The following is a 19,091-nucleotide window of genomic DNA, read 5'->3' as shown; positions in this document are numbered from 1 at the left end:
CCGCGGCATTGTGGCAGCCGCTGAGGAAACTACACTACCCAGAGGGCGCTGCGCCAGCCTGGGCGGACGTGAGTCCTTCGCGCGCCGGGGCGGGACTTCCGGTGCGTCCCCGTGGTGTGCGTCGTGACTCGCCCGGACGCCTGTCTCGTCGGCGGCTCCGGGCGCCGGGCGGGAGTGAGGCCCGACCGGAGGCGCTTCCCGCGGGAAGGCGCCGAGGGGTGGCGACGCCGCGGGACGCGCCAGGCCCGGGCGCCGGCCCCCCGGGGCCCGCGACCCGCAAGATCCGATGGCGGCGGCCGCGCCCAGGGCCCCGGCGCAGGTACGGGCCGGGGGCGGGGCGGACGGAGCCCGGGATCGGGCCCGTCGTGGGTCTGCGGGCCTGAGAGGGCGGGGGCTGCCGGCGCGGCGGCCGGGGACGCGGTCGGTCTGGCGGGAGTCGGGACGGTTCTGACGCCGCCCGCGGGGCGCGGGGAGCCCTACCGGCCGGGGTGCTGGGGAGAGCGCGCCGGCGCGAGGCGCGGGGCCCCGAGGGTGTCCCGCCGGTTTCCTGCCCCGGGCGCGCGGCCGTCGCTGCGGCGGGCGTGGGCTCTGGGGTGAAGAGCGGGTCGGGGATGTCGTGCGCGGCTGAACGGGGCCGCGGCGTTCTCGCTGCGTCTGTGTAACTTGGGAGTGTGAGAAACTCTGTTCGGCCGGCCTGGGTCTGGGATGTGTCAGCGCAGTGAGAGGCACGTCGACGGACAGTGGTCAGGAGTGTGGAAAGCGGGGCTGGGGCGTGGGGACGGCCCTGATGGCGCAAGGGGGTAAGTGTCCACATCTCCTGTGGCGCGGGTTCCATCCCGGGCAGGGAGTGACCCACAGGGCGCAGCAGACCCCTCTGCTGTCTCCCCGCTGCTCCCCTCAGCAATGGATTTCATTGGATCCACCTGTTCTGCTCCCCACTCTGTCTCTGGGGAGTTCTCTCTCCAGAGAGGACCCCTGCACGTCTGGCCTGCACCCCAGCTCTTGTATGCATCAATAAAATAATCTTTAAAAACAATTTAAAAAGGAGTCTGGGAGGGCACAGGGGTTCAGGGTGAGACTTGGGAAGAAGCTTCTCTGTGCACCAGCTGTGGGCCACCTTTAGGAGGCACAGGCAGGCAATGCTGTTCTGGGTGCCAGAGACTGGGATGCGGACCAAGAGGTAACTCTGGCATCGTTGCTGGCTACGGTCACAGGTAATCACAGCTGAGCAAGAGACATGAAGTGGCCATAGAAGAACGTAGTGGTTTGTGGTCCTACTTTGTGAAAGGTTCGGCGCGGTAAAGGAGAGGAGAGCCAGGCTACATTTCTCAAAGGGAGGGAAAGTTTATGGCGCCCTGGGCGGACCTCACAGACCCAAGGTGGGGGTCAGTGAAGCCGCGCACGTTGTCAGGGGGAAGCAGGGTTTTATAGGGTGAGGAGAGGTCAGGAGGGCTCGTTCAGCGGGAAAAGTTTGTAGGGCGCGAAAAGGTTCGTGGGGCAGGTAGGAGTTCTTTGTCTGAGAAGAGACTCGTGGGGGAAGGGGGAAGGCGCACCGCCCGGAAACCTCCAACCTCCAGGCAGGTATCCGCATTCCTGCCCCCCAGGTGGGCTTCCTGGTTGGCTCCTGCATTCCGGCCTCCTGCATGGACCTTTCACTTTGCATGAAGGGGATGTTACTAGGGCTGTGGATTTACCAAATGTCCATTAGGGAGAAGGTGGGCAGTGACTGCTGCAAGGACAACAGGTATTCACATGCATCTGGGAGCTTATGTTGAACCAGGACTAGGGGCAAGTCAGAGGCCTTCAAGCCATTATTTGGTGGCTTCTTCTGGCATTGGGGTCATGGGAGGTTTGGATTTGTATTGCTTCATGTTGAACTTGCTGGTACTCTGCGTCGCATGCTGTGTACATGGCTGAGTCCAGGCAGGTGCCTGCACTCCAGGAGGGGAATATGGCAGCTGTGGGGACTGAAGATGGTATAGAGGAGGAGTCTGTAGAAAGATGTGCACATGCAGAGGACGTGGGAGCCAATGGCCCAGGGCCCTAGAAGTGGAAACTTGGGTTGAAAAACAAGCCCACTGTTGACTGTGTTTGGGAGGTCTGGTATGGGAGGGTCCAGGGAATTGCTTGGCAGGATGGATGGACCAACCCCAGAGCTTTTGATGGTGGCTTTGCCTGCTCTGTCTCTCCCCCACACACACCCTTCTTATTACAGAGTAGTGAACACGGTGATGACTGAGCACCTCAGCACTGATGGTTTTGTTGGCATCAGAGCCTGGACTCTTCTCTGCTGTGGGGAGCTCTGGAGGAAGAGCAACGTGGAGCAGAGGGTTGTCTCAGAGGGGCAAAGTCATGTTTTCTATTTCATTTTTAATTTATTTATTTTTTTTTTTAAGAGGCATGCTTTATTTGTTTGCTGGTTTGTTTGTTTGTTTTGTTTATACATGCACTGGGTACAGTCAGAAGCGCCGGAGGGTGAGAGAATCCACCAGAGCCAGAGGGGGGAGCAGAGCAGGCAGAAGGACCGAGGTACACTGCTGAGGGGAGCAGCGGGCGGCAGGAGAGGTCTGTGCGCCATGTGGGACCCTCCTCCGGTGGCCGGGGAGCAGCCGGGGATCGAACCGGCGCCGCAGAGGCCGCGGGCAGCTTCGCAACCCAGCACTCAACCGCTGCGCCACCGGGGAGGCCCGCAAAGTCATGTTTTCTTCTGTCACCTTCTTGACAGGTCAGTGTGACCTTTGAGGACGTGGCCGTGTACTTCTCCTGGGATGAGTGGCGCCTCCTCAGTCAGGCCCAGAAGGACCTGTACCATGATGTGATGCTGGAGAACTCTGCACTTTTATCCTCCTTGGGTAAGACTCTCCCCCGCCCCAGTGACCTAGACTAGGCTCTGCATTCTCCTTAGACGTCAGACTCTTGTGTCACCCCTTGCCTGCCCTTGTCACCCACTCATTTTGTCCAGATCCATCCTGTCTCTCCCAAGTTTTACTTCTTCCTTTAGTTGACATTTCCTCATTGCTAGGAATTATAGGCCTTGATAATATTTAATGTATATTTCATAGTGAACAGTGTGGTGGTGGGGGGTCGGGTGAAGGATTCAGCAGAGAGAGTGGGGAGCAGAACAGGCAGATCCACTGAAATACACTGCTGAGGGGAGACAGGAGCAGTCTGCCATGCCATGTGGGAAGAGCTCCTTGGCCAGTGATCGAACTCGTTCTGCCAACAGGTTCATAGTGCGGCTATATAATGCCTTATGCCACCAGGGAGGTCCCTCAGTTGTTAATTTTTATTCATTTATTTTTTTAAAGATTTATTTATTTATGCATACAAGAACAGGGGTATAGACCAGAAGTGCAGGGTTTGGGAGGATTCACCAGAGACAGAGTGGGGAACAGAGCAGGCAGTGCAACTGAAATACTTTGCTGAGGGGAGCAGCGGGCAAGTCAGGAGAGGTCTGCTCTGCCATGTGGGTATCTCCCTGGTTGGCAGGGGGATCGAACTCGTGCTGCAGAGGCTGCAGACAGCTTCATGGGTTGCATCTTAACCCCTTGCCCCACCAGGGAGGCTTTTTTTTTTTTTTTTTTTAAAGATTTATTTATTTATACATGCACTGGGTACAGTCAGAAGCGCGGGAGGGTGAGTGAATTCACCAGAGCCAGAGCGGGGAGCAGAGCAGGCAGAAGGACCGAAGGACACTTCTGAGGGGAGCAGCGGGCGGCAGGAGAGGTCTGCTCGCCTTGTGGGACCCTCGCCCTGCAGCCGGGGATCGAACTGGCGCTGCAGAGGCTGCGGGCAGCTTCGCAACCCAGTGCTCAACAGTGTTTACACAATATTCACATCTGAGGTCACTAGATAAAAATGTCCTGCAGGTATCCCTTGGCAGAGGAAGAATTGTGGAATTTGCCTCTCTTCCTGCACTGCACAGTGTCTTGTATCCTTGCCCTGCGATGTCTTCTCCACATTTGTCTGTGGGCGTAGTGAGGCGTGGTTGCTATTTTCCCAACCAGACTCAACTCCTTCATCTGGAAAAGCATCCCACAGACTCATTCTTTTTTTCTTTTTTTTTTTTTTTAAGATTTATTTTTATTTATTTATGCATACAGGAATTGGGGTATAGGCCAGAGGTATATGCAAGACTTACAGAAGACAAAATGGGGAGCAGAACAGGCAGATCTACTGATATACACTGCTGAGGGGAGCAGCGGGCAAGACTGGAGAGGTCTGCTGTGCCATGTGGATTGCTCCTGGTGGGCAGGGGATCGAACTCGTGCTGCAGTGGCTGGCGATAGCTTGATGGCGCTGTCTTTAACCCCTGCGCCACCAGGGAGATCCCCACAGCTTCATTCTTATATGTGACAGGTGAACATGTGATTGAGGTGTCCACTCTCTGTAAAGTCAGCATGTACTTCACAGTGTTCCTCTTTATTCAGGTTGCTGCTGTGGAGAAGAAAACGTGGAGACACCCCATGAAGAAAATGTGTCTGTAGGAATGTCACAGTCCAGGATTTCTAAGCCTGCGTCCCCTGTCCGGAAGACCCACTCTGTTGAGGTGTTTGCTCTGAACTTGAGAGATATTTTCCATAAGAGTGAGTCCCTGGAAATACAGAACAACCAGAAATTGTTCGGGTGTACGGTATGTACAAAGCGATTTTGTTTTGGTACAGACCTCCGGAAGCATCAAAGCCATGCCACAGGAGACACAGTCTTCAGTAGAAATGTGGATATAGCCTCATTTGTGAAGACCTGCAACTTTCGTTTGGCAGGGTCAACCTTCACCTGTGGGGATGCTGGGAAGGACGTCCTGGTGACCTCAGGACATCAACAACAGACCACTCATTCAAGGGAACTTAAAAAAATGACACACTGTGGGCCCACCTTACAGAGCAGAAAAAATCACCTAACCAGAGTAGAATGCAAGAAAATCTTCAGCTCCAAATTCACTGTTGTGCAGGACCAAGGCTTCCACAGTAGAAGAAAATGTTTCGTGTGCAGTCAGTGTGGGAAAACGTTCAGGTACAAATCCTCATTCATCATGCACCAGAGAATCCACACTGGAGAAAGACCTTATGAATGCAGTAAATGTGGCAAGTCTTTCAAGCAAAGAATTCACCTCATTAGGCATTGGAGAGTTCACAGAGGGAAAGGTTCTTATGATTGCATTGAATGTGGGAAATCCTTTAGGAAAAGCTCAGCCCTCAATGCGCATCAAAGAATTCATACTGGGGTGAGACAGTACACGTGTATGAAATGTGGGAAATTCTTTAGCCGAAAATGTATACTCATTTATCGCCAGAAAAGTCATCCTGGAGAAAACTGTTATGTGTGCAGTGAATGTGAAAAAACCTTCAGCCACAGCTCCATGCTCATTCCACGCCGGAAAGTCCACACTGGAGACAAGTCTTATAAATGTAATGAATGTGGGAAATCTTTCACTTCTAGCTATACCCTCCGATACCATCAGAGAGCTAATTCTGGAGAAAGGCCTTATGTGTGCAATGAATGTGGGAAATCTTTTCCCTGTAGTTCTACTTTCCTTGATCATAAAAAGGTTCATAGAATAGGAAGGCCTTATAAGTGCAGTGAATGTGGGAAATCTTTTACCCACAGCTCAAGACTCATTCAACACCAGCGAGTTCACACAGGAGAAAAACCTTATTTGTGTGGTGAATGTGGGAAATCTTTTAGCCAGAGCTCTGCACTTCTTCAACATCAGATAATTCACACAGAAGAAAGGCCTTACGTGTGCAGTGAATGTGGGAAATTATTTACACAAAAATCTTACCTTATTGTACACTTTAGACGACACACAGGAGAACGGCCTTACAGTTGCAGCGAATGTGGGAAATCTTTTATCAGTAGCTCTAGCCTCCGTTATCATCAGATACTTCACACAGGAGAAAGGCCTTATGTATGCAGTGAATGTGGGAAGTCTTTCACTCACAAGGCAGGACTCCAAAGACACCAGCGACTTCACACCAGAGAAACATCTCATGACTGCATGGACTATGGGAAATCCTTGAGGGATAGTTCCCGATTGAATAAAAACCAAAGAGCTCATGGTGAAGAAAGGCCTTATGAGTGTAAGGAGTGTGGCAAATCTTTTACCAGTACCTCCCGACTCCTGTGTCATCATAGAGTTCACACAGGGGAAAGGCCTTATGAGTGCAGTGAATGTGGAAAATGTTTCGCATATTATTCTGTCCTCCGTAATCATCAGAGTGTTCACACAAGAGAAAGACCTTACGAGTGCAGTGAATGTGGGAAATCTTTTAGTCGTAACTCCACATTAATTCGCCATAGAAGAATTCACACCGGAGAACGACCTTTTGATTGCAGTGAATGTGGGAAAACCTTTAAAGAAAGGATTCACCTCATTGTACACCAGAGAGTTCACACAGGAGAAAGGCCTTATGCGTGCAGTGAGTGTGGGAAATCTTTTGCCTGTCGCTCTAGCCTCCGTAGTCACAAGAGCGTTCACACAGGAGAAAGGCCTTATGAATGTAGTGATTGTGGGAAATTTTTTACCCGTATCTCATCATTGAATAAACATAAGAGAATTCACACAAGAGAAAGACCTCATGAGTGCTGTGAATGTGGGAAATTCTTTAAAGAAAAAATTCATCTCAAGCTACACCAGAGGGTTCACAAAGGAGAAAGATCTTAGCGGTGTCGTGAATGTGGGAGAACTTAAAATGTACACATCCAGTGCAAGGTCACGGTCTTAGCATTGGATTAGGGTCGTAGCTTGATGGCAGCAATTGTAGAAAATGCTTTAACGACTCCATTCTAAGAATGCCATACTGTTCACTGTCGGTGATGCCCTTATGAGTATGATGAATGTGGGAAGTCCCTTAGCTAACACTGTCCACACGGTGGAATTCACTGTGGGGGAAATTCTTATACTCACAGTGAATGTTAGAAAGAGGTTAGTCTTATTTCATTTAATATTTCATATAAGGAAAATAAGCCTTGCAGGAATTGAGTTATTTCTATTCCGTGTAGCAACTGTGGTTGGAGATCCTTTGTGAAGGAGCCAACTGCACTTACACCTGATATACCAGGGAAATTCCAGGTATGTGGGAGCTAAGTTCTATTTTTTTTTTTTTTTTTTTTTTTTTTATAGAGGCATGCTTTATTTATTTGTTTGCTGGTTTGTTTGTTTTTTTTTGTTTATACATGCACTGGGTACAGTCAGAAGCGCGGGAGGGTGAGAGAATTCACCAGAGCCAGAGCGGGGAGCAGAGCAGGCAGAAGGACCGAAGGACACTGCTGAGGGGAGCAGCGGGCGGCAGGAGAAGTCTGCACGCCATGTGGGACCCTCCTCCGGTGGCCGGGGAGCAGCCGGGGATCGAACCGGCGCCGCAGAGGCCGCGGGCAGCTTCGCAACCCAGCGCTCAACCGCTGCGCCACCGGGGAGGCCCCTAAGTTCTATTTTTTAATTTCTCCAGGGCCCTTCCCAGATTTGTCTCACTTGCCAATACCATAACAAATGCCATCTAACTTGTAAAAGTGAGCAGGTGAGTCAACCTTGATATTCTCCCATTTGCAGGAGGGATTTGTATAAAGACTGAGCTCCTACATGTTTCTCCTTCTTTGGTGAGTTACACCAATAATTTGACAAATTTTAGGTCTTTAGACACTGCCTGTGATTAAATTTTGTGGAATGCATTTTTTTTTTTTTCAGGGATATTGTCCTTCTCATGACTCCTGATGGCATTTTCCAGCCTTCAAGGCAGTAACTATTGAACAGCCTATTTTTTTAATAAAGTCCTATTGTGAAAGCCTGTATAACTTTGAATTTTAAATTGCTGTATGGTGTTTTGAAAACAACTGGATTCTGTTGACTTGAATGGTGGACAGCTTCCTCTTTGGTTGGTGGACTTTGTGTACCTCTGAGAGAGGTCTGTGGTTGGAGAACACAGGTCTTCATTTTCACCTTGTCCACATTGTTGCCTATGGTCTCCAAGAAAACACTGCAGGACTTTCTGATCCTTGCTTCAGGCTGGATGCTTTTCAATTTTAGACAAGTCTGGTCACCCTGAAAAGTCCCTTGTGGCAGCATGGCTTTTTCCCCTTGTTCACAGGGAATATCCCAGCAATATCAACACTGATGATTAGAATCTGCCCCCATTCCAGTGACAGTGAACCTGCAGGATTTGCTTATTCTCAATCTCAGGACCTCCAGGCATTTTCGGTAGCTGACGTCACTGTCCGGAAAAGTCAAAAATTGTTGTGGCCTCCAGTTACGTCTCTGCCCATTGCTTCCCAGGTAGGTAGACAGGAGTAGAGCAATGGGGGGCCCACAGTGCACAGACGTGGCATCTGTGACCAGCCAGCTCTCCAGTCTACTTGGATGGAAATGTCCCGCATCACTTACAGGTCTTTGGTGCTTGTGAGAGAAGACTGACCCCAGAGAACATGGGGGACATGTGTAGAGGAGTCAGAATCTGATTGCCAAACATAATTTGTCAGAGGGAACACAATTTGTCAAAGCTTTATCGAGATATGATTTACATGCAATAAGCTGCACATGTTGAATGTGTGCAGTGTTTTGTAAGTTATGACAAGTATGAACCTTTCATACCATCATCATATCTGCCACTATATATTTACCTCATGTTTTTAAATATATCTCCGTGCCCTTCACTATCCTTGAAATAACCACTAATTTCCTTTAATATATAACATTGCATTTTTCAACCTATCATCAGTGTTTAGTCTTTTTTGTGATTTCCTTTGTATTTCATATATTTTTGTGATTACTCCTAAGTGGACCTGTCTTTGGACATACAGCATTTGTCCATTGTTTTGTTTCTACACGTGTCTTTTTTTTGGTCTTGCAAAGTTGGTGCAAATGTGCAATTCCTTATATGAATATATGTTTCATTTATCTTTGTCAGTAATTTAGTGTGCTGGTCAGTGTTAACTTTTGAAGAATCTAACTTATGTGAGTTAAAGTGTCCTTATTAGTTCATTACTAGCAGTTTATAGCAATTCCATATCTCTACATCATATCGTACACTTGATCAGTTTATAATTTATGGTTTTCTTTTATTAAGTGTTTCTTTTGCTTTAATTGCCTTTCCTTGAGGATTCTGATGATCAATTTTTTTTGGTAAAAAAGTTCTAATCGTATCTGTTGGTAATTGTTTTATGAACTTAACCAGAATCGTATGTTGGAATTCCACTTGCAATACATGAGCAATATCTTTGTTTGATAATTGCTTCACTACTGAAGAATATATTCTAAGTTTTTGCAGATTTCTTGAGCTTGCACTGTATAATATATGCAATACATTTTAAAGATTAAACTGCTTTGTTATTGTAATGTTTCTTAACTCTAAACATATAATCACACAGTAAAATCTTGCTGTGTAGTGCGTGCTCACCTTCCAAGCCCTGTCGTGCCCACGGGGGACCAGATGGCATTGGGATGGGATATTGTTCAAAGCCCCAGGGAAGGTAAAGGAATGGGCGGTGAACAGACTCCCAGCCCTGGGCCAGGAGAGCCGCTTGGGAAGCCTGGATTCCCATCACTGCAGAGTTAGGGGTGTCCTCGCTGTTGGACAGGTGCGGACTGAGGCCTCCAGGGGAGGTGGGGACAGCAGAGTCGGGCGGCGCCCCGTGGGGTCGTGGGGGTGCTGGGGCTCCTGGGTTGGCTGCGAAGCGCGGGCGATGGCGCACTTTGTCCATGAAAATGCGAGAGACAGTCCCGTCCTTCAGGGACCAACCCCAGCGACGACGGGGCGGCGGAGGAAACGACTCTGTCCGGAGGGCGCTGCGTCCGGCCCTCGCGCGGGAGCCAATCGGCGGGCGCGCTCGTGCTCGCGGGCGCGTCGGGGCGGGACTTCCGGCGCCGTCCTGGGGGCGGGGTTTCGCTTCTGAGGCGGCCGCCGGTTCCGTCGGAGGCTCCGAGCGCCGGGCGGGGCGTGGCCCCGACGGGAGGCGCGTGTCGCGCGGAGACGACCTTGCGGTGGCGACGCCGCCGGGGCCACGCCAGGCCCGGGACCCCCGGCCGCCCCCGCCCGCCTCCCGCGCGCGCCCCGCAAGGCCGATGGCGGCGGCCGCGCCGGGGCCCCGGCTGAGGTACAGGCGCGCCGGCTCCCGCCGCGGCGTCGGGGGTCCGGTGTGGGGCGCCGCGCGGGGTCCGGGAGGCGCGGGGCCGGGACCCGATCTCTTCGTTCGCTCCTGTTCGCGGCTCTGCGCCCGGACGACGCGGCGCGAGGGCGGCGGCCGCGGCCGGGGAGGGAGACCGTTCGCTCTGGCCGGCGCCGCGGCTGCCCGGGTCGGGGCGCGAGGCGGGGCCGACGCGCGGGAGCGGGCGACGCCCGTTGCCACGGAGACGGGGACGCCGCCAGGGTCCAGCGGTGGCGCGGCGGCGGCTCCGCGTGACCCTTGCCCTCCGGGGACGCTCTGCCCCGCGGGCCCGAGCGGTGGGACCCGGCGAGGCTTCTTTGGGTCTCGCGCCTGAGGGAGCCGCCTCGGTGGGGCCTTCCGCGGAGATGCTGAGGAGCCGGGCCGGGAGCCGGGCCAGGAGCGCGTCCCCCGCCCGCGCGGCCGCGAGCCGGGGTGCAGAGGCCGGTCCAGCCAGCTGCCCGGGCGTTCTCGGCCCTCAGGAATCCGCGCGGTGATCCTCAGTCGCACTTGGCGTTGCTGTCCGTGGTGGCGCCCCGTCCGCGGTGGGCCAGACCGTGTGGCCTGGGCCCCGTCCGTGCCTTTGTCCGCCGCGCCGAGCGGGACCTGGAGCAGCTTCCCCGGTAGCTCGCGCTTTCCTTCCCCTGCGCCTGTTCGGTTTGCCCGGTTGTGCGGTCCGGGGTGTTCTGTGTATCTGGGGGGGAGATGCAAAGACAGCACCTTGTGCGATGCTCCGGTTTAGCAGAGGATGACGGAGAGGAGGTCTGTGGCCGCACAGCGACAGCTGCCACACCGCGGGGGGATCAGCTGCGTCCCTGGGTGGCCAGTGTAGCATGGACCGGAGGCCGGGAGGGGCCTGCAAAGCCGCGTCTGGGACTTTGTCTGAGACTGGCATTCAGTAGAGTAAAAGGGCTTGTATTAAAGCTGTTGGAATTTGTCACAAGGCCCAGTCCGCAGCTAGTGAGGGGCCGCATTCCTGGGCGTGGAGATGCCACGCGGGGGTGGGGGGGGTGGGCAAGCTGTGGAGGCAGCTGGCAGCAGAGCGGTGGAGTCTACAGAATAATGAGCTCATAACCAAGACTGTGAGCCCGTGCAGGGCCCTGGAAGTGGGAGCTTTAGGTGAATAGAAAGCCCCCTTGTGATTGTGCCCTGGAGGCGATACTGCAGGTTCCAGTGGAATTGCGTGGCAGGAAGGCTGACACAGTGACCAAGCCTCAGCTGCCCCACATGATAGTGGCGAGGACTGAACATTGTGATGAATGAGAGCCTGAATCCCAGCTGGTTTCATTGACATCACACCCTGGGGCCATCTCTGAACCAGGGAGCTCTAGAGAAAGACAGTTGTTTGCTAGACATCTGACCAGATGGATGGAGTTTTCCATGGTGAGAGAGGTCATCGTTTCTTCTGTCTCCACCTTGATAGGTCTTTGTGACCTTTGAGGACGTGGCCGTGTACTTCTGCTGGGATGAGTGGCGCCTCCTTGATCAGGCCCAGAAGGAGCTGTACCACGATGTGATGCTGGACAACTTGGCACTTTTGTCCTCGCTGGGTAAGACTCTCCCCCTCCTCAGTGACCTGCTAGGCCCTGCATTCACTCGCCCTTTCTACTCAGCAGGTAGCCTGTTCTCAGGTGTAACTGTTGGCACTGTTGGCTCCCCAGCTCTCTGGGTAGGTGCTGTCCTTGGAAAGCTGGGGTTGTAGTTTTTACACTGCCCTGTTCTCTCCATTGAAGCGCCAATACCTGTTTTACTGGTATAAAAACATAAAGAAGTTGGGCCTCCCCTGATGGTGCAGTGGTTGAGCGCCGGGCTGCGAAGCTGCCCGCAGCCTCTGCAGTGCCGGTTCCATCCCAGCCGCTGGCGAGGGTCCCACATGGCACGCAGACCTCTCCTGCTGCGCCCACTTCTCCCCTCAGCAGTGTATTTCATCGGTCTGCCTGTTCTGTTCCCCACTCTGGCTCTGGTGAATTCTCTCACCCTCCCACGCTTCTGACTATACCCAGTGCTTGTATAAATAAATAAATAAATCTTTAAAAAAAAATAAAGAAGTTTATTTTGGTTTTCCTTTTTTTAAAGGTTTGTTTTATTCATGCATGTAAGAACTAGGGTGGGGGACAGAGGTGCAGGAGGTGAGAGGCTTTACCAGAGACAGAGTGGGGAGCAGAACAGGCAGACTGACTGAAATACACTGCTGAGGGGAGCAGCAGGGAGGCAGGAGAGGTCTGCCGCACCATGTGGGTAGCTCCCTGGGCAGGGATTGAATTCGTGCTGCAGTGGCTGCCAACAGCTTCATAGTGCTGATATTTAACGCTTTATGCCACCAGGGAGGCCCCTCAGTAGTTAATTTTTATTGATTTATTTAAAAAAAAAAAGATATATTGGGCCTCCCTGGTGGCACAGCAGATTGAACACAGCGCTGTGAAGCTGTCCGCAGCCTCTGCAGTGCAGGTTTAGTTCCTGGCTGGCCAGGGAGATTCCCACATGGTGCGGCAGACCTCTCCCGTCGTGCCCGCTGCTCCCCTCAGCAGTGTATTTCGGTCCTTCTGCCTGTTTTGCTCTCATCTCTGTCTCTGGTGAATTCTCTCGCCCTCCCGCGCCTCCGGCCTGTACCCTTAAAAAGAGAAAGATTATTTATTTATGCATACAAGAGCTGGGGTACAGGCCAGAGGTATGGAGGGGGGAGGGTGAGAGGATTCACCAGAGACAGAGTGGGGAACAGAACAGGCAGATTGACCAAAGTACACTGCTGAGGGGAGCAGCAAGGAGACAGGAGAGGTCTGCTGCGCCATGTGGGTAGCTCCCTGGTCGGCCGGGCATCTAACTCCTGCTGCAGTGGCTGTGGACATCTTCATAGGTTGCATCTTAACCCCTGCACCACCAGAAGGCCCTGGTTTTGGTTTTATTTTGGTAGTTCTTTGTGATGTAAAGTTAGGTTGGATTTGAGAGTTTTCCTTTTCCTTACTTTAGGCCCTTATTCCTATCAGCTTTAGTCTTTGAACGCCTCTAACTTATTTCATATCTGTTGGCATTTTGTTTGTCTCAAGGTGATTTTGTTTTCCTTTTAATATATTCTTCATCTCACTGGCCATTGAGGAATTTGTTGTTTAAATGTCCATTTTGCCTGCCTTTTGCAGCTTTCTTTTTGTTACTGATGTGTAGTTAAAATGTTTCGTTTGCTAAAGATACTTGCCATGATTTCAGTCTTCTAACTTGTTAAGACATTTTTGTGACCAAAGATATCATCTATCCTGGAGAATATTCTTGTTTACTTTATTTTTTTTTAATAGAGGCATGCTTTATTTATTTATTTATTTAGTTAGTTAGTTAGTTAGTTAGTTAGTTTATATAAGCACTGGGTACAGTCAGAAGCGCGGGAGGGTGAGAGAATTCACCAGAGCCAGAGCGGGGAGCAGAGCAGGCAGAAGGACCGAGGTACACTGCTGAGGGGAGCAGCGGGCGGCAGGAGAGGTCCGCGTGCCATGTGGGACCCTCCTCCGGTGGCCGGGGAGCAGAGATATGGAGGGGGGAGGGTGATTAAACCGGCGTTGCAGAGGCTGCGGGCAGCTTCGCAACCTATTGCTCAACCGCTGGGCCACCGGGGAGGCCCTATTCTTGTTTACTTTAGATGAATGTGCATTGTGATGTAGTGATGGAAAGTTGTGTATATGTTCGTTGGGTGCATTTGGTCTAAAGTATTGCTCAAGTCTAATGTTTCCTTAATGATTTTATTTTCTGGAATATTTCCCCATTGTTGGAAGATAAGGGATATCTATACCATGTGATTTAATTTTGTTGGTGCCTTTTCCAACTTTGAATCTGTTGATTTAGGCACTTGTATACTCACTATTTTATTGTTTTGAGGAATCAAATATTTTTCAATGTCTGTGCTGCCCCCTGTTTATTGTAACAGTCTTTGAGCTAAATAGAAGTCTTTTGTCTGGTATTGGTATAAACTGATCTCTTTTGGTTTTCCTATCCCTGGATTATCTTTTCTGATCCCAAACCTTTTCAGCATATTGTTTCCTTGGAGCTGATGTGAGTGAGCCTCATGTAGGCGACGTTTGATTGCGTCTCTTTTTGCCTCCAAGCCAATCAGCTACTGTAGCTCTTGCATTTGAAAATTTGGTGAATATTTTGAACACTGTCCTCTTGCTAAATATTACATGCCAGATAAATAGTTCCTTTGTTATTTTACTCTTTTCTGGATAAATCTTTATGATTTCTCTGTATTTATAGGCTTACATTTCCTTATCTACTTTAATTTTTTTCCCTTGTGTACCATGAGATTTATATAAACATCTGTAGACCAAAGCAGTGTCTTTTAAGGTGATAACAATGTAAAGTCAATCGTATACAAACACTTTTTTTTTTTAAAGATTTATTTATTTATTTATTCATTTATTTAATTATACAAGCACTGGGTACAGTCAGAAGCGTGGGAGGGTGAGCGAATTCACCAGAGCCAGAGCGGGGAACAGAACAGGCAGACTGACAAAATACACTGCTGAGGGGAGGAGTGGGCAGCAGGAGAGGTCTGCACACCATGTGGGACCCTCACCAGTGGCCGGGGATCGAACAGGCGCTGGAGAGGCTGCAGGCAGGTTTGCAGCCCAGTGCTCAACTGCTGCGCCACCAGGGGAGGTGCATTTTCAGTGTTCTTAATAATCTTTTGTGCTAGAGTAAGTGATTAGCACACTCCCATATGACAGTATTAGCATTTTCTGAATTTGTCTAATAATGTCTCAGCACTGTACTCTATATTTACATTGTTAATAAGAAGTGTCTGTTCATTTGAATAAAAACCTCAGCATTTCTCATAAATAAGTGAGGTGTTTGATGAACTCCCTCTGCTTTTCTTTCATTGGGACAGTATTTACCTCTTAAATTCCAGAGGGACAATGGACTGGATAAGACATTTTTGATCGGCAGTTTTTCTCTTTCTGAGCTTTCAATTTATCGTCTGCTCTCTCTAGGTATGCATGGTTTCTCCTTAGAAATCAGCTTACAGCCTTATGGGATTTCCCTTGTTGGCAATGAGGGTTTTTTTTTTTTTTTTTTTTTTCTATTTCTGATTTTAGAGTTCTCTGTTTTTGAAGGCTTTCTTTTATTTGGTCTTAATGAAGATTTCTTTTAACTGAATCTCAATGGAGGGCCTCCACTGGTGGCGCAAGGGGTTAAGCACAGCACTGTGAAGCTGTCTGCAGCCTCTCCAAGACGAGTTCGATTCCTGGCCCTGGAGCTGACCCACATGGAGTAGTAGATCGCTCCTGTCTCGTCCCCGCTGCTCCCCTCAGCAGTTTATTTCAGTCAGTCTGCCTGTTCTGTTCCTCGATCTGTCTCTGGTGAATTCTCTCACTCCCCACACCTCTGGCCTCTACCCCCTCTTGTGTGCATAAATAAGTCTTTAAAAAAAATAATCTCAATGAAAACTTTGAGAATCTTCTGCCTGGATATTGGCACCTGTCTCCTGACCTCTGAATTTTTGGGCTCTTACTTGTTAGAGCATGCTTTTTGCCATTTTCCTCTCTTTTCCTGTGGCACCCCCATAATGTGATTACTGATTCCCTTGATGGCATTCCATGATTTAGTGTGTCTTTAGTTTTCTACTCTAATTGACCTATAATACCCCAGTTTCAAGGTCACAGATTTTGTACCTGTTTGATCAACTTGACTGTTGATGCTTTCTAGGGCATTTCCATCTTATTATTTTTTGCCTTTTGCTGCAGAAATCATTTTTATTTTTATCTCTGAACTTGGATTTTTTGGTTGTGTTTCCTCTTTTCACTAAATCATCTCTCTTCTCTTCTAGCTTGCTTTCAAGTGCTTGTCTTGAAATCTGTGTCCAACATTCCTTAACTCTCCCTTACTTTAGGTTCACTTGCAAGAAACTTGCTGTGCCCCGAAAAAGTATAATCCCTTGTTTTGTGTGTGTTTTCAGTTTCTATAGGGAAAACCCAGTGCTTCGCTCCTGTCTCTCTTCCTGTCCTAGTTTTATTACCTTCACAGATGAAACAGTTCACTTTTGAATACTCTTTCTCTACATATCACCAAACCATGCAGTGTTCCCCAGGAGCAATGAAGTCATTGTAGCAATGACCCATTGATTGCATCGGGTCCTATAACTAAGGCCTTGTGCCCACAGGAGCATACATTCTCTCTCTCTCTCTCTCTCTCTCTCTCTCACTCACACACACACACACACACACACACACACACAAACTGACACTATAACTGAGCTCTAAACTGTGGGGTCTGCTGTGCTTTTGACCACCTATCCACAGGTTCAGTCATTTCAAATGAACTCTTTCTCGGGTCCAATTAACTTGCTAGAGTGGCTTACAGAACTCCGGGAAACATTGATTTTACATTTACCAGATATTAAAGATGTGACAAAGGTTCGATAGGAACTGTCCAGTGAAGAACACAAGTCAGTGGTCTTGGGAGGTTCTCAACATTGGTGCTTCTGTCATTATGGTGTTGGGTTTTACCGTTCTCACTGTGTGGATGTGTCTCCCTACCTGGGAGCTCCCCCTGCCCCTGTATTGCAATTCTGTGAGTGCCTCTCACTCATCACTATGGTACTCCAGTCCAGCCTCTCCAGTCCTCTGATCATGACGTGGCATTTTTCTTACCAGTTCCCTTTCAGAAGACTATGCAGAGTCACCTCATCAACAATGCTCTGAGTTCTCTCATCTAGGACGTTACAAGGGTCTAGGAGCCCTATCTCAGGAATAGTATCTAAGAGCAAATACTACATAAAGAGATTTTTTTTTAAGATTTATTCATGTATGCATACAAAAGCTGGGGTTCAGGCCAGAGGTGTGGGGGGTGAGAGGATTCACCAGAGACAGAGCAGGGAACAGAAGAGGCAGACGGACAGACGGACCGAAGTACACTGCTGAGGGGAGCAGCGGGTGAGACAGGAGAGGTCTGTCCCGCCATGTGGGTAACTCCCTTGCCAGCCGGGGATGGAACTCGTGCTGCAGAGGCTGTGGATTGCTTCATAGTGTGGTGCTTAACCTCTTGCGCCACCAGGGAGGCCCACTACATAAAGAGATCTTCGTGCTGTCACTATCACTCAGATATTCATAAAGAGCTCTTTGCTGGGAAAAGGCAGCAAAGACTTACATGTTTATGTATGACTTCATGAACATACACATCAATATGTGTAGATATAAATAAATGTATACATGCAAGATTAAATACATACACGTGCATACATTTATATGTCCTAACTGTTCCCCATGGATCCTTGGTGGTTTATTGTTTTTTTTTTTTTTAATTGACAGGTATGTTAGGGCAGGGAGAAGGAAAGAGACAGCCACATGAAGACTGTCTTGGTACAAGAACTGCTTTCTGGTGTTTTTTATTTTTCATGTTTCTGTCCATACATTTCAGTGTTCAGTCTCCTTTTCCATCATTAATTTGCTGGACTTGTAAAGACCCCTTTGAGTTGTTTTTGAGCTTATGAGTGGGTGGTGTTTGCAGCTTTGAATCTGGGGAATCAGCCATGTAACCACCATGTTGCTCTGTCAGTTGAGATCAGGGTTGACAAAATTGTGGAGCCAGCGGTGCAAGGTCAATCCGCAGGTGCTTTTACCCTGAATGTTGGTGACATCCAGATGGTTCCCAGATCAGACCAGAAATGTTGCCCTTTTGATCTTGTGTCCTTCCTCTGGGGAGGATTCCACATCCCTACCTGAAAATCAGCCCCTAGACTCATTCCTACAGTGACATTGCACACGTGATTGTTTTGTTGCCTCCCTATGAAGTCAGGATATACTCTACTAGTGTTTATTTATCATCAGGTTGTTGCTGTCAAGCAGAAGATGCAGAGACACCGTTTGACCAGAGCGTTTCTATAGGATTGTCACGGACTAGGACTCCTATGCCAGCCTCCTGTTCTGCGAAGACCCACTATGTTGACTTGTATAGTCCAGTCTGGAGAGAGAGATTCCACATGCCAGAGCCCCTGGCAACTCAAAAATACCAGGACTTGTTCAGGACTGGGGTATGTATGAAGAGATTTTGTTTCGGTGCAAATCACCAGCAGCATCAAAAACATGAGACGGGAAACACAGACTTCAGATCCAATGTGGATGTGGCCTCACATGTGAAAACCTGCCACTTCCCTGTAGCCGGTCCCCCCTTCTGTGCTGAGGTTGGGGTGGCTGTCTTGGAAAACCTGCAACATCTCAAACAACAGGTCACTTATACAAGGGAAAAAGGAAAAGAAATCACACAGTGTGGGGCAATATTGCAAAACAGAAGAACTCAGCTACCCATGGTAGAATGCAAGGATTCCTTCAACTCCAAAAACATAGTTACGCAGGACCAAGGCTTCCGCAGTGGTAACAAACGTTTCGTGTGCAGTCAGTGCGGGAAAACATTCAGGTACAAATCCTCCTTTATTATGCACCACAGAATCCACACTGGAGAAAGACCTTATGAATGCAGTAAATGTGGCAAGTCTTTCAAACAAAGAATTCACCTCAATACGCATTTGAGAGTTCACAGAGGGAAAGGTTCTTATGACTGCATTGAATGTGGGAAATCCTTTAGGAAAATCTCAGCCCTCAGTGTGCATCAAAGAACTCACAGTGATGTGATACAATATACCTGCATGCAATGTGGGAAATCCTTTAGTCCAAGGTCTATACTCACTCAGTGTCATAAGAGTTCTATTGGAGAAAAATGTTACATGTGCAGCAAATGTGCAGAAACATGTAGCCATAGTACTATGGTCATTCCACACCAGAAAGTTCACACTACAGAGAAATCTTACATGTGTAGGGATTGCGGGAAATCCTTTACTTCTAACTATGCGCTTCGTTATCATCAGAGAACTAATGCTGGAGAAAGACCGTATGAGTGTAGTGAATGTGGGACATGTTTTCCCTGTGGCTCCACTTTCCGTGCCCATAAAAAATTTCATAGAGAAGAGAGGCCTCATAAGT

The 19,091-nt window shown here is 49.4% G+C and overlaps 2 protein-coding genes across 3 annotated transcripts in view; both read left to right on the top strand.

The window, feature by feature from the left end:
* Positions 1-19,091, top strand: part of LOC119249794 (zinc finger protein 547-like) — a 41,259-nt gene that overhangs the window by 17,732 nt on the left and 4,436 nt on the right. The window contains exons 2-3 of the mRNA XM_054697404.1: positions 11,558-11,684; positions 17,943-18,145. Of these exons, the coding sequence (XP_054553379.1) occupies positions 11,558-11,684; positions 17,943-18,145 (330 nt within the window). The remainder of the gene's footprint in view (positions 1-11,557; positions 11,685-17,942; positions 18,146-19,091) is intronic.
* Positions 281-9,619, top strand: LOC119249790 (zinc finger protein 814-like). 2 transcript variants are annotated; one of them, XM_054697402.1, is made up of 4 exons: positions 281-319; positions 2,726-2,852; positions 4,431-4,633; positions 8,085-9,619. In XM_054697402.1, exons 1-4 carry the CDS (start codon positions 287-289, stop codon positions 8,109-8,111), a joined length of 390 nt encoding a protein of 129 aa, XP_054553377.1. In that variant the 5' UTR covers positions 281-286; the 3' UTR covers positions 8,112-9,619. The 2 variants fall into 2 exon arrangements, with proteins under 2 accessions (XP_054553377.1, XP_037373165.1); XM_037517268.1 differs by lacking the exon at positions 8,085-9,619 and having other exon boundaries at positions 4,431-6,706.

Source organism: Talpa occidentalis, unplaced genomic scaffold (assembly GCF_014898055.3).
Source record: "Talpa occidentalis isolate TD23 unplaced genomic scaffold, MPIMG_talOcc4v2.1 talOcc4.17, whole genome shotgun sequence".
Taxonomy (NCBI): Eukaryota; Metazoa; Chordata; class Mammalia; order Eulipotyphla; family Talpidae; genus Talpa; species Talpa occidentalis.
The sequence above is the reverse complement of the archived record's forward strand: the minus strand, read 5'-3'. Positions and strand labels throughout refer to the sequence as shown.